Source organism: Watersipora subatra, chromosome 2, assembly GCF_963576615.1.
Source record: "Watersipora subatra chromosome 2, tzWatSuba1.1, whole genome shotgun sequence".
NCBI classification, from domain to species: domain Eukaryota; kingdom Metazoa; phylum Bryozoa; class Gymnolaemata; order Cheilostomatida; family Watersiporidae; genus Watersipora; species Watersipora subatra.
Genome location: NC_088709.1, coordinates 62202940 through 62222031, shown reverse-complemented (window position 1 = coordinate 62222031; position 19092 = coordinate 62202940). Strand labels below are relative to the sequence as shown.

The window sequence follows — 19092 nt, the reverse complement described above, 5'->3', positions numbered from 1 at the left end:
CCTTAGCAGCTGATTTAAATTAATATATATCCCATTTGTCATTTGTGCTTGTGCGCCCGTGTTTGCGTGCGTGCGTGTGTGTGTGTGTGTGTGCATGTGCGCGCGCCCGTGTGTCTGATAGAATGCGTGTTTCAATGTTTTGTGGCCAATCCCATCCCAACTTCTAGAGTGAATAAAACTCCAGAAGTTGCTAAAATATTTGGTTTCAATTCTTTGTCTGGTTCCTAAAAACCAGTCTCTTAAACACCTATCTACAAACTATCAGATGAAAAATGAAAGGAATTTATGGCATGACCTGGCTTACTGCTAGTAACAGACAAAAGTGTCAAAATTTTACAAGACTAGAGTTGACAGTCGATGCCAGTAATATACAGTATGATAATGTCTAGTGACATACCAAAACTATTCCAGATTATATTTCAAAACACAAGCTCACTTCTTGCCTACTTCACACGATTGTCAAGTATAATATTGATATATAAATATAATTGAAAAGCTAACAGCTAGTTATAAAAGTATTTGAGTTGCAAGATTACGAATTCTTTGAATTAATAGCATTCTATCTATAAACTATGTACACTCATATTGTTCATGATTACAGGTTTTCTGTCTGTTGCTGCATAGTAACGGGTAGCGATTGCTGATAGCCTTGGTTCTGGTCTGGCAATGGCTGCTCGGGGCCATCATAAGCATGAAGAACTTGAGGCTGTACCTCACAGCTATCTACAGGCTGCTGGTCTACTAAATCTGAAGCTAAAAAATTATGCTTTGTTATAGTAGTTGCTGCACATGACCATATTTTTCACATCTTTTAATAGAATTTTTATCCAGAAAAATGCACATAAACATTGAACGTTCAGCAACAAAAAAAGCATTATTTTAAGGCTAAAAAGGTGATTACTGTTATATAACTCAAATTAGCAAACCTGTACCAGTTTGACTCATTACTTTATATGCAATGTTCTAAATAGTACGAAACAAAAATTTTACACAAACTATTTACGTTATCTGGATTTTACATTATAAGAGGTTCAGGTTGAAGGAGTGTTTACTGTATCTATTTTTATGTATTTAATATACTCTAATGTGACAGGCTATTTTAATGTTGCTGAAGTTTGTTTCTGATGTAGTTCAACTTCTTAAACAGTGTAAGTCATTTTATGCCTTGTTAAAGTATATTGGAATGATACTAACGTACTATAGATTAGTGCGATTACTCTTTTTCTTATAACTGGTACCCTGACAGTTTAGTGTGCCGTAAAGAATCCTCAGACATGCAGATAAAGCACAAAGGTTAAATAGCTGCTCAAATTTTTAAAATATTTGAACGTGGTCATTAGTGCAGATGTTATCTTGTTTTGAAAAGCGTACAAAGCGAGCTTATTTCCAAGCTTTCAACTGCGGTTTTGACAGACCAACTAACTTGCGTCCTAGTAGCCTAAGAGGCAATGAGAGATTGTAATTTGTGCCCATAAAGCACAGAATAGAAGTATCTGCCCAACTTTACCAAAGTTTTGAAAGTTGTCGTTTTGTACAAGTGCTAGAGTGTCAGTCTACCAAGCCAAAAATCATGATATCAAATCTTGTTGGAAGCAATAATTTTTCCTGACACTTGAAGTGTGATTTCAAACTAGCAAACAGACCGACATGACTGTTTTTAGAGAGCGCAAAGACTAAGTATGTATGAGCACGGATTTTAAACTTAATGATAACAAATGAGTATATGTGCAATTTTTCTAAAATGCTGGATGGCGGATGATTGGTGCAGGTGCTGGCATGTCAGATGGCAACACAGGATGCTGTGGGTTTGAAGTTTGCATGATGTAATCTTTTTTCAGCTGCAAATTTTTGCTCTAGAAACAAATGGACAGACCTGAATTTTATTATAGAAAAGAATACGGCTCATCATTTTACAATCATTTTATAATCACCTGTAGGAAATTCTTGGTTTTTCTGGTAGGCTTGATAAGCAGGAATGGCTTCTGATTCAGTCATATTTTGGTGATTTTGGAGTGCAGTAGATGCATGTGCAGGGTGAAACAGTTGACAGCAGTTGCATACCGTCTGACAGCATAGTATGGCGGTCCAAATATTTATCACTAGCTCAGCAATAGATATTATTAGTAGGAGACTATTCAGAGCCAATGCAGAATTTGATCCCTGCAGCAGGTACCAAAACATTTCAAAATATTTTAGTGATTATTAAACTTTTGGTGTAGGCTCCAGTCTATAAATATACAGCATAGCAGTGGAAAAATTAGAAGTTGTTTTCGCATGCATTCATTCAAAATTCTTCAAAAGAATTTGATTCAACTTGGTGGCTACTAAATATGTTTGAAACTGTGTTTGATTAAACACGCTAAAGAAATCAAGCTGTGGTACTATGTTATAGCTTACACAGTCAAAAATACTTTCTAAAACTACTTAATTTGTGCAGTTGGTGCAAATTATTACACAACAAAGTAATAATAATACATTAAATATATAAGAATGAGATCAAAATAACTCAATAAAAACAATTAACATATGTCACTGTTTATTGCTACTTTACAGTTAGAGCAGGCTTCATAACATATAACTATGGCATAGAATCAAAAATGATATAATTTGGCGTCAATGTTTTGGTATTGACTTTGCTGGTGATGTTTTGGCCCTTTTCAGTAATTTCAACAAGACCCATCTGTAAATTTTAAAGTTGATAATTGATCTTACATCCCTTAGTAAATTTTATTGTTTTTATTATAGTTTCAACTGATTTTTTAGTTTTTTTGTTTTCAACTTCCAAAAGTTTTCATAATATAGCCTTTTAATACGGAAACATTTTAACAGATTTTTTTCACTTAAAAAAGTTCAGCTATTTATGTAAAAACATTCAAATCAACCGCTGATGGTCTGACTCACGAATAGTGGTCACTTCAATGACCCATTTTAAAACTCCTGAATAAATTCATTTTAAAGCATTAAACACTGCAACCCGAACTCTGACGCTGCAAGAAATTGGCACACATAAATTGCCTCACCGAAATGATGATGCTAAATAAACCAACAGCACCTAATTCTACATAACCAGGGGTTTAACAATTACTCTAACTTAGACTTCAAAGTAACTTGCCTAACTTACTTCATACATTGTATGTTCTTTCCGCTTTTTATTATTGACTTGAGCCCTTTCACTTCACTAATAAAATTTAGATGTTTCAATAAACTGAATGTTATATGTTGGAAATTACTTTGTGGGTGTTAACAGGTGCTTGAATAAAATGTGGCATTGTTCTGACATGGCTGAACAGGTACCTTATAGTGTTGGCTCACTTTATTTACTTGAAGCCAAAAAGTTTACTAAACTGAGTAAAGACCAGAGTGGAAGTTTCACTTCATAAAAGTGCTGAACTTTACATAGTAACTAAAAGATTTTTACACAGGAAGCTGTAAAAACCGAAATCATGTATTATGTAAACAAAAAGCTTGTGTACACAAAAGCTCTATTGAGAAACTATCCGATTTAACTAATTCTAAATAGAAATTCTTGTTAAAAGATACAAAATTGAAGTTGTTTGTACATTAGGATAAGCGCAGTAGATATATAAATCACTAAAAAGAATACAACTTATCTTTGCTTAATAGTTTAGATTGATAATTTGGCAAAAAAGTGAGTAAGCTTGAAGTTGTTTATACACATGATCTTTAACTATGTGTAGCTGTTTTCTCCCAACTCGGTAGGCTGTTATTTAAAATGATGGTCTCCTACCGTATCAGATTCAATTTGTTTAAGATATTCTGCAGCCTCTTACCCTGAAGTATCCACACGATGAAGGGGTCAAACATTCATAGTAAGGAATAGAGTTGAGATTGAGAGCGATGGATGACATTGTAATTAGTGGGAAAAAGAAAACAGCTGAGCAGACGATGTTGAAGATCATGGTGGCGCGGACCTACAATCAAATACATATAAAGGTAGTGTTCGAGTTACATTAAACTATTTCCTTATTTGTGCTTCTATAAAAATAAATGCACGCAGAAATGGTTCGGCTATTGAAACAAATTTTGCAATCTGAATGCTTCTAGAGTTGTCTCGTCTTGCAAACAAGGAAACACAAATTGAGCGTGACTTCTAAAGGACCTGGGAGGGTTCTTTCAACAAGCAACAATAATAAATGATGATGAGGGCTAATGATGATAACTTTTAGAATGAAATCTAAATATATTTATTTTGATTGCAGAAGATTTTTGTGCAGAATAAGCGCAATACAAGTTAAAAAAACCTAAATTAATTCATCTATGGACATAGGTAAACTTGTCTGAATAGCAAATAGGTAATGTAAATCACTAACAGACAGTACAAATGCTGACAATTTTACAATTTTTGTATAATACACAAAAATATTAAAATAATGCTAAGTGTTGTTTCTAAGCTTAAAATATTATTATAGGCTTTGAAATAACACTTAACATTGCTTTAGGCGTGCGTAGAAAGTTTTTGCTTCTCTAATCAGAGAAGTAACTACACCTCTTGACTTACCAACCACCCTGAAATGTGCTGCCATTGTCTCTTTTACAAACATTTTTTAAAAATAGAACTTTCTTTTATATTGCTTTTCATTTTTTTCTTCTTTTGGTTAAAAAGCTGGAAAACTAAGCTAACTTGGGATAACATAGGGATGGTAGCAAACCAAGCACAGTATAAAAAACGAATTCCAGAGCCTCTATAAAAAATCTTGAACTTTTTTTTTACATCGATGCTTAAAATGGTAGCCTAGTAACAAGAAGATGAACCCAAAAATTATTTCTCAGCTACTTATTGATAAATATTAATTTTGAGTTTTTATTTGGTATAGATATACAATACTAAAGATTGTGAAGCGAAAAACCCCCAAGAATCGTATTTGTGCAAGAAATATTGAAGGGCAGTGGTTGGCTAATATGGGACATTAAATATCTTTTGAAATCAATTACTCACCCAGTTGTATGTATTGTGCTTCGCTGCAGCAAGTCCGAACCCTCCAACAACGACGAACTACAAAACATGATGCTCTGTAAATTCTTTGTACAATGGATGACCATGCTCAAGCCGCGTAGACTTTGTAATCTTGCCCTACACTAATATGACTTGCATGGGTGCGGTTACTACCCTAGATTTTTGTGGCTTGCATGGGTGCAATTGCTATCCTATATTGCTATGACTTCCTCGAGCTCAATTGCTACCCTAGATCGCTTTGACTTGCATTCTTTGCATCCTATAATTATGTACTCTATTAACGCTGCTGCACGCGGTTTCCAAAATTACAAATAGTATTTGTAGACAACTAACATGAGCACTGCCTAAAAAATATTCTCATGTCTTCTAGTAGTTTTCTCTGCTAATTTTTATCAGAATTTTTTTACCTGCTACAGGACCCTCCATACTATTTTTTTTGTCCCAGTGTCCCTTATTATGATTAGCCATAAAATAGCTATATTTTCGGTCAATATGTTCTGTCATTGACAGAAAATCCCCATGAGATACAGAGCCGAGGCTACAAACTCAAAGTGAATTAAGAATAACCATTGAAAATGTTTCTATCATGGAACTAACTGTCACTTACAAGAATATGTACAGATGTAAACCAGTCTTCAGTAACTGTGTCCTCGCTGAACAGCCTGCAGGTTCAATAACTGGCACGCTGCATTTTACACTCATATGGGATTACTCAGTTACACCATATTAAAACAACATATTAAAATACTAAACCTAATTATCCTATGATTTGTTGGGCATACTTGAATTGAAGACTTCAAAATAATGAAATACTTTTGACTAGAAATTTATGTCTTTCTAAAGAGTGCCAATAGAGAGCCAAACCCGTGAGGCCTTGGTATTAATATATGGTAATTAAAATATATATTTATAAAAAATCGCTATCTCGAAGCATCGTTAAATTAGAGTATACTCTTTTTTCGCGTATGATGAATGGTTAGTTATAGTGGAAAGCAAACATATGAATGCATTCTAGAAGATAATATGACATGAATAGCATTAATATAAACCATAAATTTAGTTATTAATCAAACATAAAAAATTACAATACATTGTAAGGCCTAAATCTATAATTTTCATTGACGAACGTAAAACACTTTTTAAAAAGCTGACGCGCATTAGTAACAATGCTTATTGGTAGACTATTTTGTATGTATCACTATTGAAGGATAAACTAAATACTTTCAAAACAGTGTAGCACTGCTTTCAGGTAAACAAGTCAAGACAAGCTCACATTAATATAGTAGTCCTTATTTTACTTGAACAAAGTCAAATACATAAAGAAAATTAAGTAACTTACAAAGACTCCACTCCAGATACCATAGCTGACTAAAGCTATCCATGGTTCATATGGCGTTTCATCCACAGCTAGGAGAATAGACCCAAATAGAACAGCGCAGGCACCTAGCACTACCTGCGCTTGTGACAATCTACATGAAGAAATAAATACAGCTTTTGGTGCTTGGCTTTGGCTGATACTAAAATCATAGCTACAATAAGTTTCTTAGTGACACTATGTATCTAAACCTCTCACATAACTTATCTGCTAATAGCTGTTTTAATATTCGAAAGTATTAAATGATAAAATTAAAAAAGCTTGTTTTAAATCAGCCAATAATAAAATCTTTACGTGATTGATCAGCCTATTAGTTTGTCGGTTAAAGTTTTCAAGTGTTACATTTCTACTCAAAAACAAATAAAAACAATTAATTAGAGTTTAATAAACTAAAACTATGATTTTTGTGCTGAACTTTCACTAATCGTCAAACTCTTTTCTCCGCTACAATTTTTTAAAGCTCCTTACGCCTATCCATTTTTCTATTTAGGAAAAACACGGTAAAATGGAGCGACTAACCAGCAGTTATGACTATTGAATAAAAATGTTCTAAAGTTAAGTGCTCAGATTAAATTCACATCATTAATGCTTAGAGAAACACTTCAACAAATACATACATGTCATTGCAACTCAACCTTTTGGATGAATAGCAATAACATACTGTGTGGTTGCCTTGGCAACTTAGCAAAGTAAAATATAATCTTACATTTTCATCCATCTCAGAGTGGTCGATTTTAGTTTATTAGTCTCATTTTGAGATGTTTGGGGCTGAGTTTCCAGAGGTAACTGCTGCATATAGCGAGTCGATTGAATCTGTTGCAATGGTTGAATCTGTTGTGGCAGTTGAACTGGCTGTGAGGGTTGAATATGTTGCTCCAGATATATCTGTTGTGGAGATTGGATCTGTTGTAATGGCTGGACCTGCTGTGGAGATTGCATATATTGTAGAGGTTGAATCTGCAGCTGTGGCTGGACTTGTAATGGTTGGATCTGTTGCAGAGGCTGACCCTGTTGCCGTGAATACATATGTTGTGGGAGCTGAATCTCTTGTGATAAATGAATCTGTTCTTGTGGATGCACCTGTTGTGGAGATTGGAATTGTTGCGATGATTGGATCTGCTTTGATTGATTAGTCGGTTGTGACAGTTCAATTTGTTGCGATGGCTGAACCTGTTGTAGTTGAATATGTTGTGATAGTAGGATCTGTTGTGGAGGCTGGACCTGTGGTGGTTGTGTATGTTGCGGTTGTTGGACATTTGGGGGTGATTGGATATATTGTAGTGGTTGAGCACATTGCGGCGGCTGAACTTGTTGCGGAAGATGCATATCTTGGGGTGGCTCTATCTGTTGGGGTGGCACCATCTGCTGCGGGATGTGGATCTGTTGTGGTGACTGCATTTTCTGTAGCGGCTGTGCATGTGGCGGTTGCAAAATATGTTGTGGTTGCAGTTGATGGAGTGACATCTGCGGTGGTATAATCGGTGTTGGTTGTTGCATTTGCTGTGCTGGCTCCATCTATTGTAGTGATTATTGTTCAATGAAGACAGAATATCTTGTATTGGTCAATTATTGACCAAAGTTACCTATGCAGGTACTTTGCGGTTGCTGAATGCTAGATATCCAGATCTTGCCGAAGCCAACCTATTGGAATATAATTAAATTAATCATATTAATTGTTTCATAGATTGTGATATATTATATTACGATGCTATCACACAGTATCCTCTGCAAGTAGATAGAGCCATATATCTGAAAATAATGTCATCATGAACTAAAGCAAACTTATGTTCTCTTCAACTGTGAAATAATTGAAGCTTATCTTGATAACACATCCGATATTTGACAAAGACCATCAGAACTACAACAATGTTTGTCAAATTTAACTGAAAAACACTTTCATACTAGTGTTTATCAAATAGCCATCAACTCTTTTTGCTCAGAACAATGTATAGATTTCTAAGCTAAACCAGAACATCAATTTTTTGCCTGATAATGGGTTGATTCTTTTTACCTAATAAAAAGTTCAACATCATAAATAAAGACAATTCAATAGACTAGTTTAGGCATGTTTCGCAAATGAATTTGTGAATAATAATTAAACCAGAAATGAAATATTCTTTTTGTATAATTTATATTATTCTAATTTTTGATAATTTTCAAGAACAAAAACAAAAAAATGGGTTATTGCAAATGTGACTATTCAATTCAATGGAACCAAGTGGAAATAGTAGCCAAAATTTACATAAGAATTGGCACTAATTGATGATTTATAGTTGGGTTTTTGGCCAGCCACCCTGTGCTGATCAAACTTGACTGGCCAATGTTGTTTTTCCTTGGCACAAAAATTCAAGGATAACAAAGTGGACTATGGAATGACTTTTAGTTATTCGTTTAACAATTGAAACAATAAGGCTATACATAACTGTTAGTCAATCACTGTTGAATGGGTTCTTTAGGTAATTGTCATCACTAAGTGATCAACAGGCTAATGCTGAACACATGACAATGCCAGCAGTGATGCAATAAATATCAGTATAGATCCTAAACAACTTTTAGTGCTCGGTATGAGCAAGAATTTGGCGTGGGTAGCTTAGTTGTTTGTACAAGTATTTTATGCTATGTTTAGCTTCATTCTCACTTGGAGCGTAATCGAAGCTAAAATAGTGATAGAATAGTTAACTTGGAAAAAAATATCAAAGGCAACCTTGTTTAATAAAGCTGATAAGCTAGCTGTCACAAATGACGTTTGCTACGAACTGTTGAGTTGATTGGCATAAAAGCCGCAAAGCTTTTTGACGCCTTTAAGAGACCTTCAATAAAGGTTTTCCTTAATTAAAAAAATTGGGACTGTTGCATATGGCTTTATCTACAATGCAAAATAAAAAATTGACACAATCAATTCAGGTTTTCATAAGATGAATGATTAAAACTATCCTTTAATTACATGATGAGACTTCTGCTCAATTCTACTACAATTGTACATGACATATCACATAGGCTACTTACGCATCATATGTACAGTTGACCATCGTTAAAACAGAGCCCGCTCGTGTAGATATCAGACACGATGCACAAATGTGGTCATGGCAGCAGCAATCTAAGTTCAGTTTGGTTTAAACACTCGATGATGATTTTTAGTACCAATGTTAGACTATCACATGTATAAAAGCATGTCTTTTTGATATGTTTATATAAATCATTTACAAGAGTGAAATACGTTTTTCAATTATATCATTTTTTATGTTATTTGAATTTCATGATGATGAAATATAATTTTAGGATTTGAAAGTAGATTAAAAGCCACAATACAAAATTGAAAGAGTAACTTATGTAATATTCAGTAAAACAAAATGGTTGTACTAATTTACGTGAACAGAAACATCTAGAATTACTTGCTGGTACAGAAGTTATATAACATCGGTAGCTATTTTTATAAATTTTTGCTTCATAAAGATTATTTCTCTAATAGGCTAAATATATTGAAGTATATAGTATATTGCAAAGTGTATAGTACAATTTACGTAGACATTGTTATTTTTCCTGTACATACATACCTACTAACTGAATGTCTGCATTACACAGGTAATGAAATAACTACCCAATGAACTCGAGTAACTTAAGCTAGTAACTTGAGCCATTCTAAATATTTACTATAATAAAATCCGTGAAGTTAGATTGATGGGATGATGCATCATGTCATTACACGTCAGTTATGCTAATAATTCTGCAAGCACTGCATAAGTATGTGCAAAATTATTGTTTAGAATCATCAAGCGGATGCGTAGTGGAGTGGGAAGGACACCTACCTGACAAACTGGAAGTTCTGAGTTTTAATCCAGTGCAAAGCAGATTTTCCTTTTCTCAATTTTATCGCTATAACTGGATATCTGAATGACAAACAACACACACTGAGATATCGCTGTACAGGCGCATCAGAAGAGCTGCACACTCAGCCAACCATTTGTCTTAGTTAATAGTGACAAGGGTTGACTGTGTGTGATATATTATTTTTCTGCTTGCTGAGTTTACAGAGTCTGTATGTTTCATTTCTATATAACAGCAACTATGACATCAGAATTGTAACATAAATAAAGAACGCGCGCATACATCTTCTTCAGCATTCAGTATAACATTTTCTTATTGCATATGAATCAAATTAGAATTTGTAAAGTATACCAACCTTGGGAAATGTAAGTTGAAAATTCGTAAATAACTGCTTATTTATTCTTGCGATTACAAAGAGTTGATAATAATGAGAGCTTTATCAAGCTGGAGTAGCACTGCTATAGTTTGATAAATTCAGAATAAGTGACTAAATGTGTATTCAATGTAAATAACTAAAAATCAATACACCGGTCTAATGGAAAACTAATGCGAGAATTACACTAGTCTATTCCTAGCTCATTTATCACTAGGTCCGGTCATTTGTGATTAACAAATCTTCTGAATGATACGTGATCAGAAAATTGTGTGAGCGAGATGTGACTGTAGCTAATCACCTTGACATAAATAACCATATCCTGTGAAAAATTATCAGATGTAACCATTAATTGCACAATAGTTTTAACCACAATAAGGTGGCTGCATTGCATTGGGGGTAAACTGCATAGAGGATTGGTCAAACAAGCCGAAAATCATCAGTTCAAACTCTGTATAATGCAATCTTTTTCTCTTGAACTTCAATTGAGGCTTCAGAAAAATGGCTTTTATTATAGTAATGATTAGTTATTTAGAAGTACACAAACACCAATGTCAATGCCAAGTTTTAAACCAATAACTGGTTTAAAACTTTCCTTTTTGCATGCCATGATTGTGTATAGATAATTATAATGGCAATGCATCTAACAAAAAAGGCAGCGGCAAACCACCCTCCTCTGGAATAAATTTGACTTGGACTATTCTGTATTACCTTCGCAAAGGTTGTATACACAATATGTTTGAGCCTATGACATCGTACAATTTCAGTAGCGTTTTATGATTGTTGCAGTATATGATATCACACAATCACCTCGATGACAGCAGGTAAACTATGCTTCTCATTGTATTATTAACAACAGTAGCCTGAGACCACTTTCAATAGTTAGTGCTTGAGGGCTACGGTAAATAAACTCCTAATACATAATAACAAATTTATCCACAAAAATAAGTTTTCACCACTGTCATTACCCAATACTATTGTAGTAAAGTGGCAATAGAAGCTAAAAGTTACATAAGAACAAACAATATTTAGCAGATTATACATGTAGTTGTGTTGTCGGCAAGTCCTGATTCACTAATCAAACTTTACTGGCCTAAGTTATTTTTTTGCACAACCTTCAATGATAACAAAATAGACTATGAAATGACCTTTCGGTATTCTTTTTATGAAGGAGACATTAAGGTGACACACAGCTGCGAATCAATCACTGTTGTGTGGGTTCTTTAGCTAATTGTCTTTACTTAGTAATCAACAGGTTAATTCTAGACACAGTCAGCTGTGGTGCAATAAATATCAGTATGAAACCTAAACAACTTGTTGTGGTTGTTGTGGACTAAAGAGAGACATTTGTCTATCAACAGAGCATCTACTGTGCCAACCATTTAAACAACCTAATTACATCTTCAAGTTATCTTCAAGTTATCTTCAAGTTTATGAAAGTCTATGATTCAAGTTAAAAGTTATTTATAAGTTTTAAAGTTTATGACTTTCAAGTTTATGAAGACACTCACGCCTTATTCTATTCGCTGCCGTTTACCAATTGATATATTTACGCCTATCCTAAAGACTTAACCAGATTGTACCTAAATCATCATGATGCTGAAAACAACATATGAATGCATCAAAATACATCTTTGTAGACAGTCTGATGGGAGATGTGTAATCATGAAGTATGCATTGTAAACAGGTTATACTCTTTGGTCACACTTTGCAATAGTTTTTTGACCTATATTGCAAATTGATGCAATGGGCCCATACATTTATTGCCAAAGTCAGAGAAAGGCCCAAAAGTCAGCCAAGCTGAAAAGGCTAATTATTTTGCTCAACTTTGAATATAGAATGTGAAAGCAAGAATGGGAAGTTTTCCTCATTAGCGAAATTAGACATATGCAAACAAATCGTTGTGGTATTTTTAGCTTTTATACATACAAGCCACAAACCTTCGCGCTTGGCCTCCTGTGAGGAAGCCATTGCCCAAAAACTATGTTGAGGCAGACAAATTCACGTTCAGAGTTAGCAAAAATGAGAGAAAAGAACGATGACCAAAAAACGATGGAAAAAAAACACTATCGTCTGAAACAATTTCTGACACACTTATAACCAGCAGTACACTCACCTCATCACACCCTTTCTGTTAGAGAATATGCTAACAAGTTAAAGCAAGCGTTCAATGGCAAGCTAACAGCCAACAAAATAATCAATAATAGACAATAGTGATATACAGTGACTGAGTGTCCTTGAGTAGTATACCATTGTGTACACATATTAAACAGCTAGTGCACAATCCATTAGTTGAAATCACGAAAAATGTCGCAATCATTTTTAGCTTTGGTAAACAGATAAAAACCTGCTTTCCTAGTGCTTGTGAAAAATGCCCACAGCTGCCCAACAAACATCACTAAATTGTGAAAACAGCAATTATAGCTGTAAAAACATGAGAATACACAACATATTGTCTTTACTTCATGGAGTGCAAACAATGACATTTGGGCAGAGTAGAAATACCTATGAAATTCATTATTTCCTTTCTCCAGGAGGAACTTGTTTCCAATATCAACATAGCCCCACTTTTTGGAGGTTTAATAAAAAAAAGGTCAAATCTGATGCAAGTCGCATGAATAGCGCACCCAATGTGAAAATGGGCTGATCAATCACAAGCAAATAATAAATGATAGATGCATACATATTTATTCATTTTACATATAAAATTTACGTACATTAATTATGTATACACTTGATGACGCAAAGTCGTAATTGCTTTTCCCAGCACTTGCATTTACAAGAGTTTAGTACATAATCTACAAGCAAGCGATAAGCATGGTTACCTATAATAACAATGAATTAACACTAACATACATGTAGTTCAACAAGTAGATTATGTTGTAGGCTGTATAAAGATTAAACTGCATTATCTTTACATATAAAACTCATGTTTACCTAACAAACGTAATAACTAATGTTGCAGCTCTATTACAAATACATTTGCATTTGGAAAATGTTTGTATTGTTTACTTTCAGAAAAACAAATATTGACAATCACAATGTGTTAGCTAATGGGCTAGCATGAGACATATGAAAAAATTATGTTTAACTAGTAATTGACACCAAAATTCATGGCAGGCTATTTGAAACCAGTTTAGAATTTCATTAACAAACGTATCATTCAGGGTGTTTAGGAAATCGTTCAGATCTGGAAGACTGATGATATTGCATTGTAAATTTTTAGAGTGAAAATAATTTTTTTTTACTAAAACCGTGGTCATTGATACAAATAGCATAAAAGGTGCAGTCAATAGTGGCTAACATCATATTTTTGATGATGTACATCTGTACTTTTCACTCAAACCTCTGGCATTTACAAATCATTAAAGCATCGAAAATGGATGGGAACTTATTTAGCTGAGTACTTGAGTTATTTCAAGTCAAAAGGTACATCGCCAAAACTAAGGAGGACTGCTTACAACAGAGTGTTTCGAAGCTGAACACGCATTTTGAACTTAGCCATACACAGTTAACTTAGCCATACACAGTTGAACTTAGCCATACACAGTTGAACTTAGCCATACACGGTTCAACTTAGCCATACACAGTTGAACTTAGCCATACACAGTTAAACTTAGCCATACACAGTTGAACTTAGCCATACACAGTTGAACTTAGCCATACACAGTTGAACTTAGCCATACACAGTTGAACTTAGCCATACACGGTTGAACTTAGCCATACACGGTTGAACTTGGCCATATACACGGTTAAACTTAGCCATACACGGTTGAACTTGGCCATACACGGTTGAACTTAGCCATACACGGTTGAACTTAGCCATACACGGTTGAACTTAGCCATACACGGTTGAACTTGGCCATACACGATTGAACTTAGCCATACACAGTTGAGCTTAGCCATATACAGTTGAACTTAGCCATACACGGTTGAACTTAGCCATACACGGTTGAACTTAGCCATACACGGTTGAACTTAGCCATACACGGTTGAACTTAGCCATACACAGTTGAATGCTGCATATACTAATCATCATTATTAAGGTGATAATGTAAAATATTGAAGCAAGAAAAAATAAATACCTTATGAGTACTTAGCATGGACCGCTATTAGACTTAGAAAAATTTTAATATTAACCATAAAAATATACAATTGCTGAAATAAAATGTCTCTCATGCTATTTGCATGAGAGACATTTATGCATGTGTATAAATGTCATAACACTAAATACTAACCACCTGTTTGTACTTGTCAAAAACCATTCAACCTGATGGCTTTAACAGTACATACATGTAGCATGATATGATTTTTCACATAATTATACGTATCTGTGTAAAAGAAGCCCTTCATGGCCTTTCAGAGTCAGCAGATTAACTTTTGGTTGAAAGCCACGCTGCCCGAATGTGTTATAAATCTTTTACACATAAAGTTTATGCAGCAGCTAGTGACTAGATGCTAAAACATAACAATAAAAACAAGCATAATAATATGATACTCACCTTGATAATGCTAAAGAAGTGCAGTGCAATGCTCTGTTATGTGAAACGCCATTCATGGGTTGCTTGTTTTGTAGTAATATGGTCAGGTCAAAGATATTATTTTACACTATATTAAAATAAACCACACTAAAATATATGATGTATTATAATAATATATTATATAATATGTAATATATTATTTAATATAATAATATATTATATAAAATGTAATATATTATTGTATTATTTTAATATATTATTATATTAATAGTTTAATATAATATCATTATATTAATAGTTTAATATAATGATATTATAGTATTTTGTAATAATATAACATATTATCACGATATACTGATAGTAAGTAACTCCAGGGTGGCATTTAAACAAAAGCAACTTCATAATTTGAGAAAAGAGGGGAATGCCAAAGGCAATGTTTCAGGGTTGTGTGAAGGTCTAGTCTTATTCTATTATGAAGTCATTTAAATTCGGCAATGTCACAGTTATGTAACAATGCTAGACCTATGTACTTAATGCATAATTATCAGACAACATTGGTGACTGACAGACATATATAGTTATAGCTTAGGCATTTTAGCCTGCATGCTAATTCAAAATATGACATTCAGAAAAAAGAACAGAAATAATGGAGCCAAATATATATACTTCCAAAATTTCCTAGATTTCAAAAGCTAACAGCAAAAAAGATAGAGACACTTTAATGAATTCTACAGGTTCGTAAAATGATCAAGATTTTAAGACCTCATGTGCTTCCCAAAAATGTGAGGGAAGGAGCTCAACTACAGCAAATGTGCTTTACTATACCTACTCAGTGTTTGCATAGAGCTTGTCAAACGTTCACTACAAAAATATTAAAAGCAATGATACCCAAATGGCTTGAATAAAAGGAGCATCAAGAATCAAAGTGGGCCAGAGAGACCAAACAGGTGAACTACTGCCAATGTTTTTCTTCTATTTCTTAAAGAGAACAGCTCAGAGTGGTCAAATGAGTCAAGTAATTGATGCCACCCTGGTTTTAACTTTTTATAAAGGACAACTATAATTTTTATGAAATATACATTATATACTACAAATTATTAAGACACTTTTTCTCTATTCATTTGATGCTCGAGTGAGTTATTATTATAATTGTAAAATACACTCATATATTATATCGAAGCTTGAGATAGGCTAAACTATTGCTGATCAGAATGTTATGACATTCGAGGTTACACACAAAATTTATAATTGCCATCTGAAAGGCTATATACTAGTAATAAAGAGGCTAACGTTTGTACTACTGAGGAGCAAACATTGGTGCCCAGCAAGGTAAGACAACTACTGAACTGAAGGTTGAGCAAACATACATTCACGAGAAGACAACTATCGTCAGAATTACAGATATCTAACACAAATTCAAAAATTCACAGAGATCGTACACAAAATCAGTGGATTAATTTGACGGTTGATTATTGTAGAGAACACTTTTTGCCTGTCAGACAGCGCCATTTTACCCGATCTAAACATTAGTTTGTTATGCGAGGGGCTCAGTTAACAATGCCACCTTACAAAAAATATAGTGAGCAACAAAAAAGCTATTACCAATATTTTATAATTTTTATTCAATTAAAATTTATTTATGCTTTAAACAATTGTTTATTTCATATGTATCGTCAGTTTCTAATGCAACAATGCTATTTGTCTCAATTTTCACAAGTTATTGTTTAATAATAGTAAAACCATATTTAAATCGAGTTATTAAATGTGGCGGCAATTGCAGGCATTGACATCCTTTTTCCTAAATTTTATCAACAAAGATTGTTACTACTAGTGATGAAGCATTATATTTTCACAGTTAATTCAAAGTGTATCTTTATATTTTTGTTAATAAAAATGACATTAAAACGTATAAACATTTTGTATAGTATTCTATATACTGTACCTTTTCTTTCTCTTTCTTTTGCTAGTTTAGTTTGTAATGTGGCACAGTCATTAGGTTTTGCAGCTCTGACACAATGGTTCTTATCTATGTTCAGATTGCATACCCAAACACTCCTAGCAAAACTACTGTCACCATCTAAGCGCCGATGTAATAACCATATGGGCAGCAAGGACTAGAGAATTGGAGTGTGTTTTTTATTTTTTCATTTCTCTTAACTTTACTCAATTTCCGAATCATATGTATATCCCACTTAAAGGTTGTGAATGTATACATGTATGTCATTAAACAAATCAGAGCCAAACAACTAACAATTACCAGACAGATATCGGGACGGAATTTTTTCGTTAAATTTAAAATTGCATAATTCTTACACATTTTTTAGAGGCAGATGGCTAGGCAGTGAGTGAATGACCAGTAATCTAAGGTAGGAGTCCGGCGAAGCTGAAAACCAAACAAATGTTCATGTAGGTGGCATCACATTTAGTATTTAATACAACTCATACTTTTACCTGATTTTATTATGTTTGAACTATGTGTAGGCATACATGTGTAGTTAGGTTTTATAGAGTAATAAACAAGGGAACCAATGTTAACTTTAAATGTTTGTGAGTGGTTTAATCGGGCATTACATGCAAGTGTACTCATAGGTAAAGTCACACTTTGACGTACAAGTGCCACAACATGGGGGAAAACCAATGACACGATTTGCATTTAGAGCATCATTTTGATGTGGAATGCAAAACAATTTTGAGATACGAGCATACAAGCTGCTTATCGAGGTGGCGGCTAAGTGGCCAAGTATGCGATGGGCCGCTTTAAAAAACAGTACTAACTTTCGCTCGACCTTCCTCGCCGAATCAGTATGAGAAAGTTTTAAGACAACCGACTTTAAGTGATAGTGAAAGCGAGGCGAAAAAGCGCCACGCCGAAAAAGATACTGTATAATGAAACCAGGGCTGTATTGTCCAAAGAAAAAGTGGTCAGGAGACTGTCAGTTAGTAGTTGCTGAAGACCGACTCGTACGTACATGCGGGGAGGGTCTGGGAGGGGAGCAGAAGCACCCTCCCAGAGAAGGGGGGTTGGGGGCCCTCCCCTGAGAAAATTTTAAGAATTAAGAGCAAAATTAGAGCATTCTAAAGTGTATATTGTATTATTTAAAGGCTGACTTGCGACAAAAATCACATTACAGTTATTTGGTATCAAAAGATTCACCATGTCTTACTCACTTGTGTTGTAGGTTCCAAATATGTGGAAAAGTGATTACAAGCTCTTAAAAGCTCAAAAACGAAAAGCCCCCTTAGATTGGAGTCTCTTTAGTTCTCTGACGTAGTCATGAAATTTGGTTATTGTCTTGTCACATGATGTTCTCACGTGAATTGAAAGGCCAATGAAAGGCCAAACTCTCAATATAAAACTTATCGTAGCACTAGTTTATGACAAACACTTTGGGTTTTACCGAAGACCCCGTATCAAATATAAATGCTCGCTACTTTACAGTGGTGTTTCGGTTTATTCTAATCGGCAAGTCGTAATCTGATCACGTGACCCAATACTTCGCAAATAATTTCTGCAGCACTTTTAGATTATCACAAGTGACCAACAGGCTCATCATGATTATCAGACAATGATATGTACTCCTTCAAGCTAAGGTTAAAAATTAAAAGAATTTTTACGGTAAGTTATAAGATATCACTGCTGAAAGTGACAGCAATACAATGACAATAAAACAAACTTATAAGAACAATAGACATGGTTTTATTGAATGCGTGAAGTATATTTTTGAAAATATTTCGACGAATAAAGTTGCATGAAAGTGTAAACAGAAACCATTTACTACAACTACGTCACATTTGAGCCGTTTTGGAAAGATAATCCAAACTACGGCGGTTTCGTGTGAGTGCGATTAACTGTTCGTTTTTGAGCTTTTAAGAGCATGTAATCACATTTTCACATATTTTGCATCTACAACACAACAGAGTAAAACATGGTGAATCTTTTCATATCAAATAACTGTAATGTGAATTTTGTTGCAAGTCAACCTTTAAGGTGGATATTCAGGTCCTCCCAAGTTGAGTCATTTTAAGTCTTGCAGAGAGAGCTACATGTAGCTACAGAATTATA

General features: G+C 34.1%; 1 protein-coding gene across 1 annotated transcript; it reads right to left on the bottom strand.

Annotated features, from left to right (window-relative positions):
* Positions 1-354: 354 nt before the first annotated feature.
* LOC137387631 (putative uncharacterized protein DDB_G0271606) lies at positions 355-12691 on the bottom strand. Its single transcript, XM_068074111.1, has 7 exons — positions 12665-12691; positions 7057-7991; positions 6315-6444; positions 4958-5014; positions 3792-3932; positions 1932-2160; positions 355-753 (listed from the first exon to the last, which is right to left on the bottom strand). The coding sequence occupies exons 2-7, from the start codon at positions 7863-7865 to the stop codon at positions 596-598; spliced, it is 1524 nt and encodes a 507-aa protein (XP_067930212.1). The 5' UTR covers positions 7866-7991; positions 12665-12691; the 3' UTR covers positions 355-595.
* Positions 12692-19092: the final 6401 nt, after the last annotated feature.

Coding starts and splice junctions, on each gene's coding strand:
- LOC137387631 (XM_068074111.1), bottom strand. CDS start 7,865: ATGGAGCCAGCACAGCAAATGCAACAACCAACACCGATTATACCACCG. Junction 5,015..6,314: donor GTATCTGGAGTGGAGTCTTT/GTAAGTTACTTA, acceptor CATGTTTTGTAG/TTCGTCGTTGTTGGAGGGTT. Junction 2,161..3,791: donor CATCGTGTGGATACTTCAGG/GTAAGAGGCTGC, acceptor TACCTGCTGCAG/GGATCAAATTCTGCATTGGC.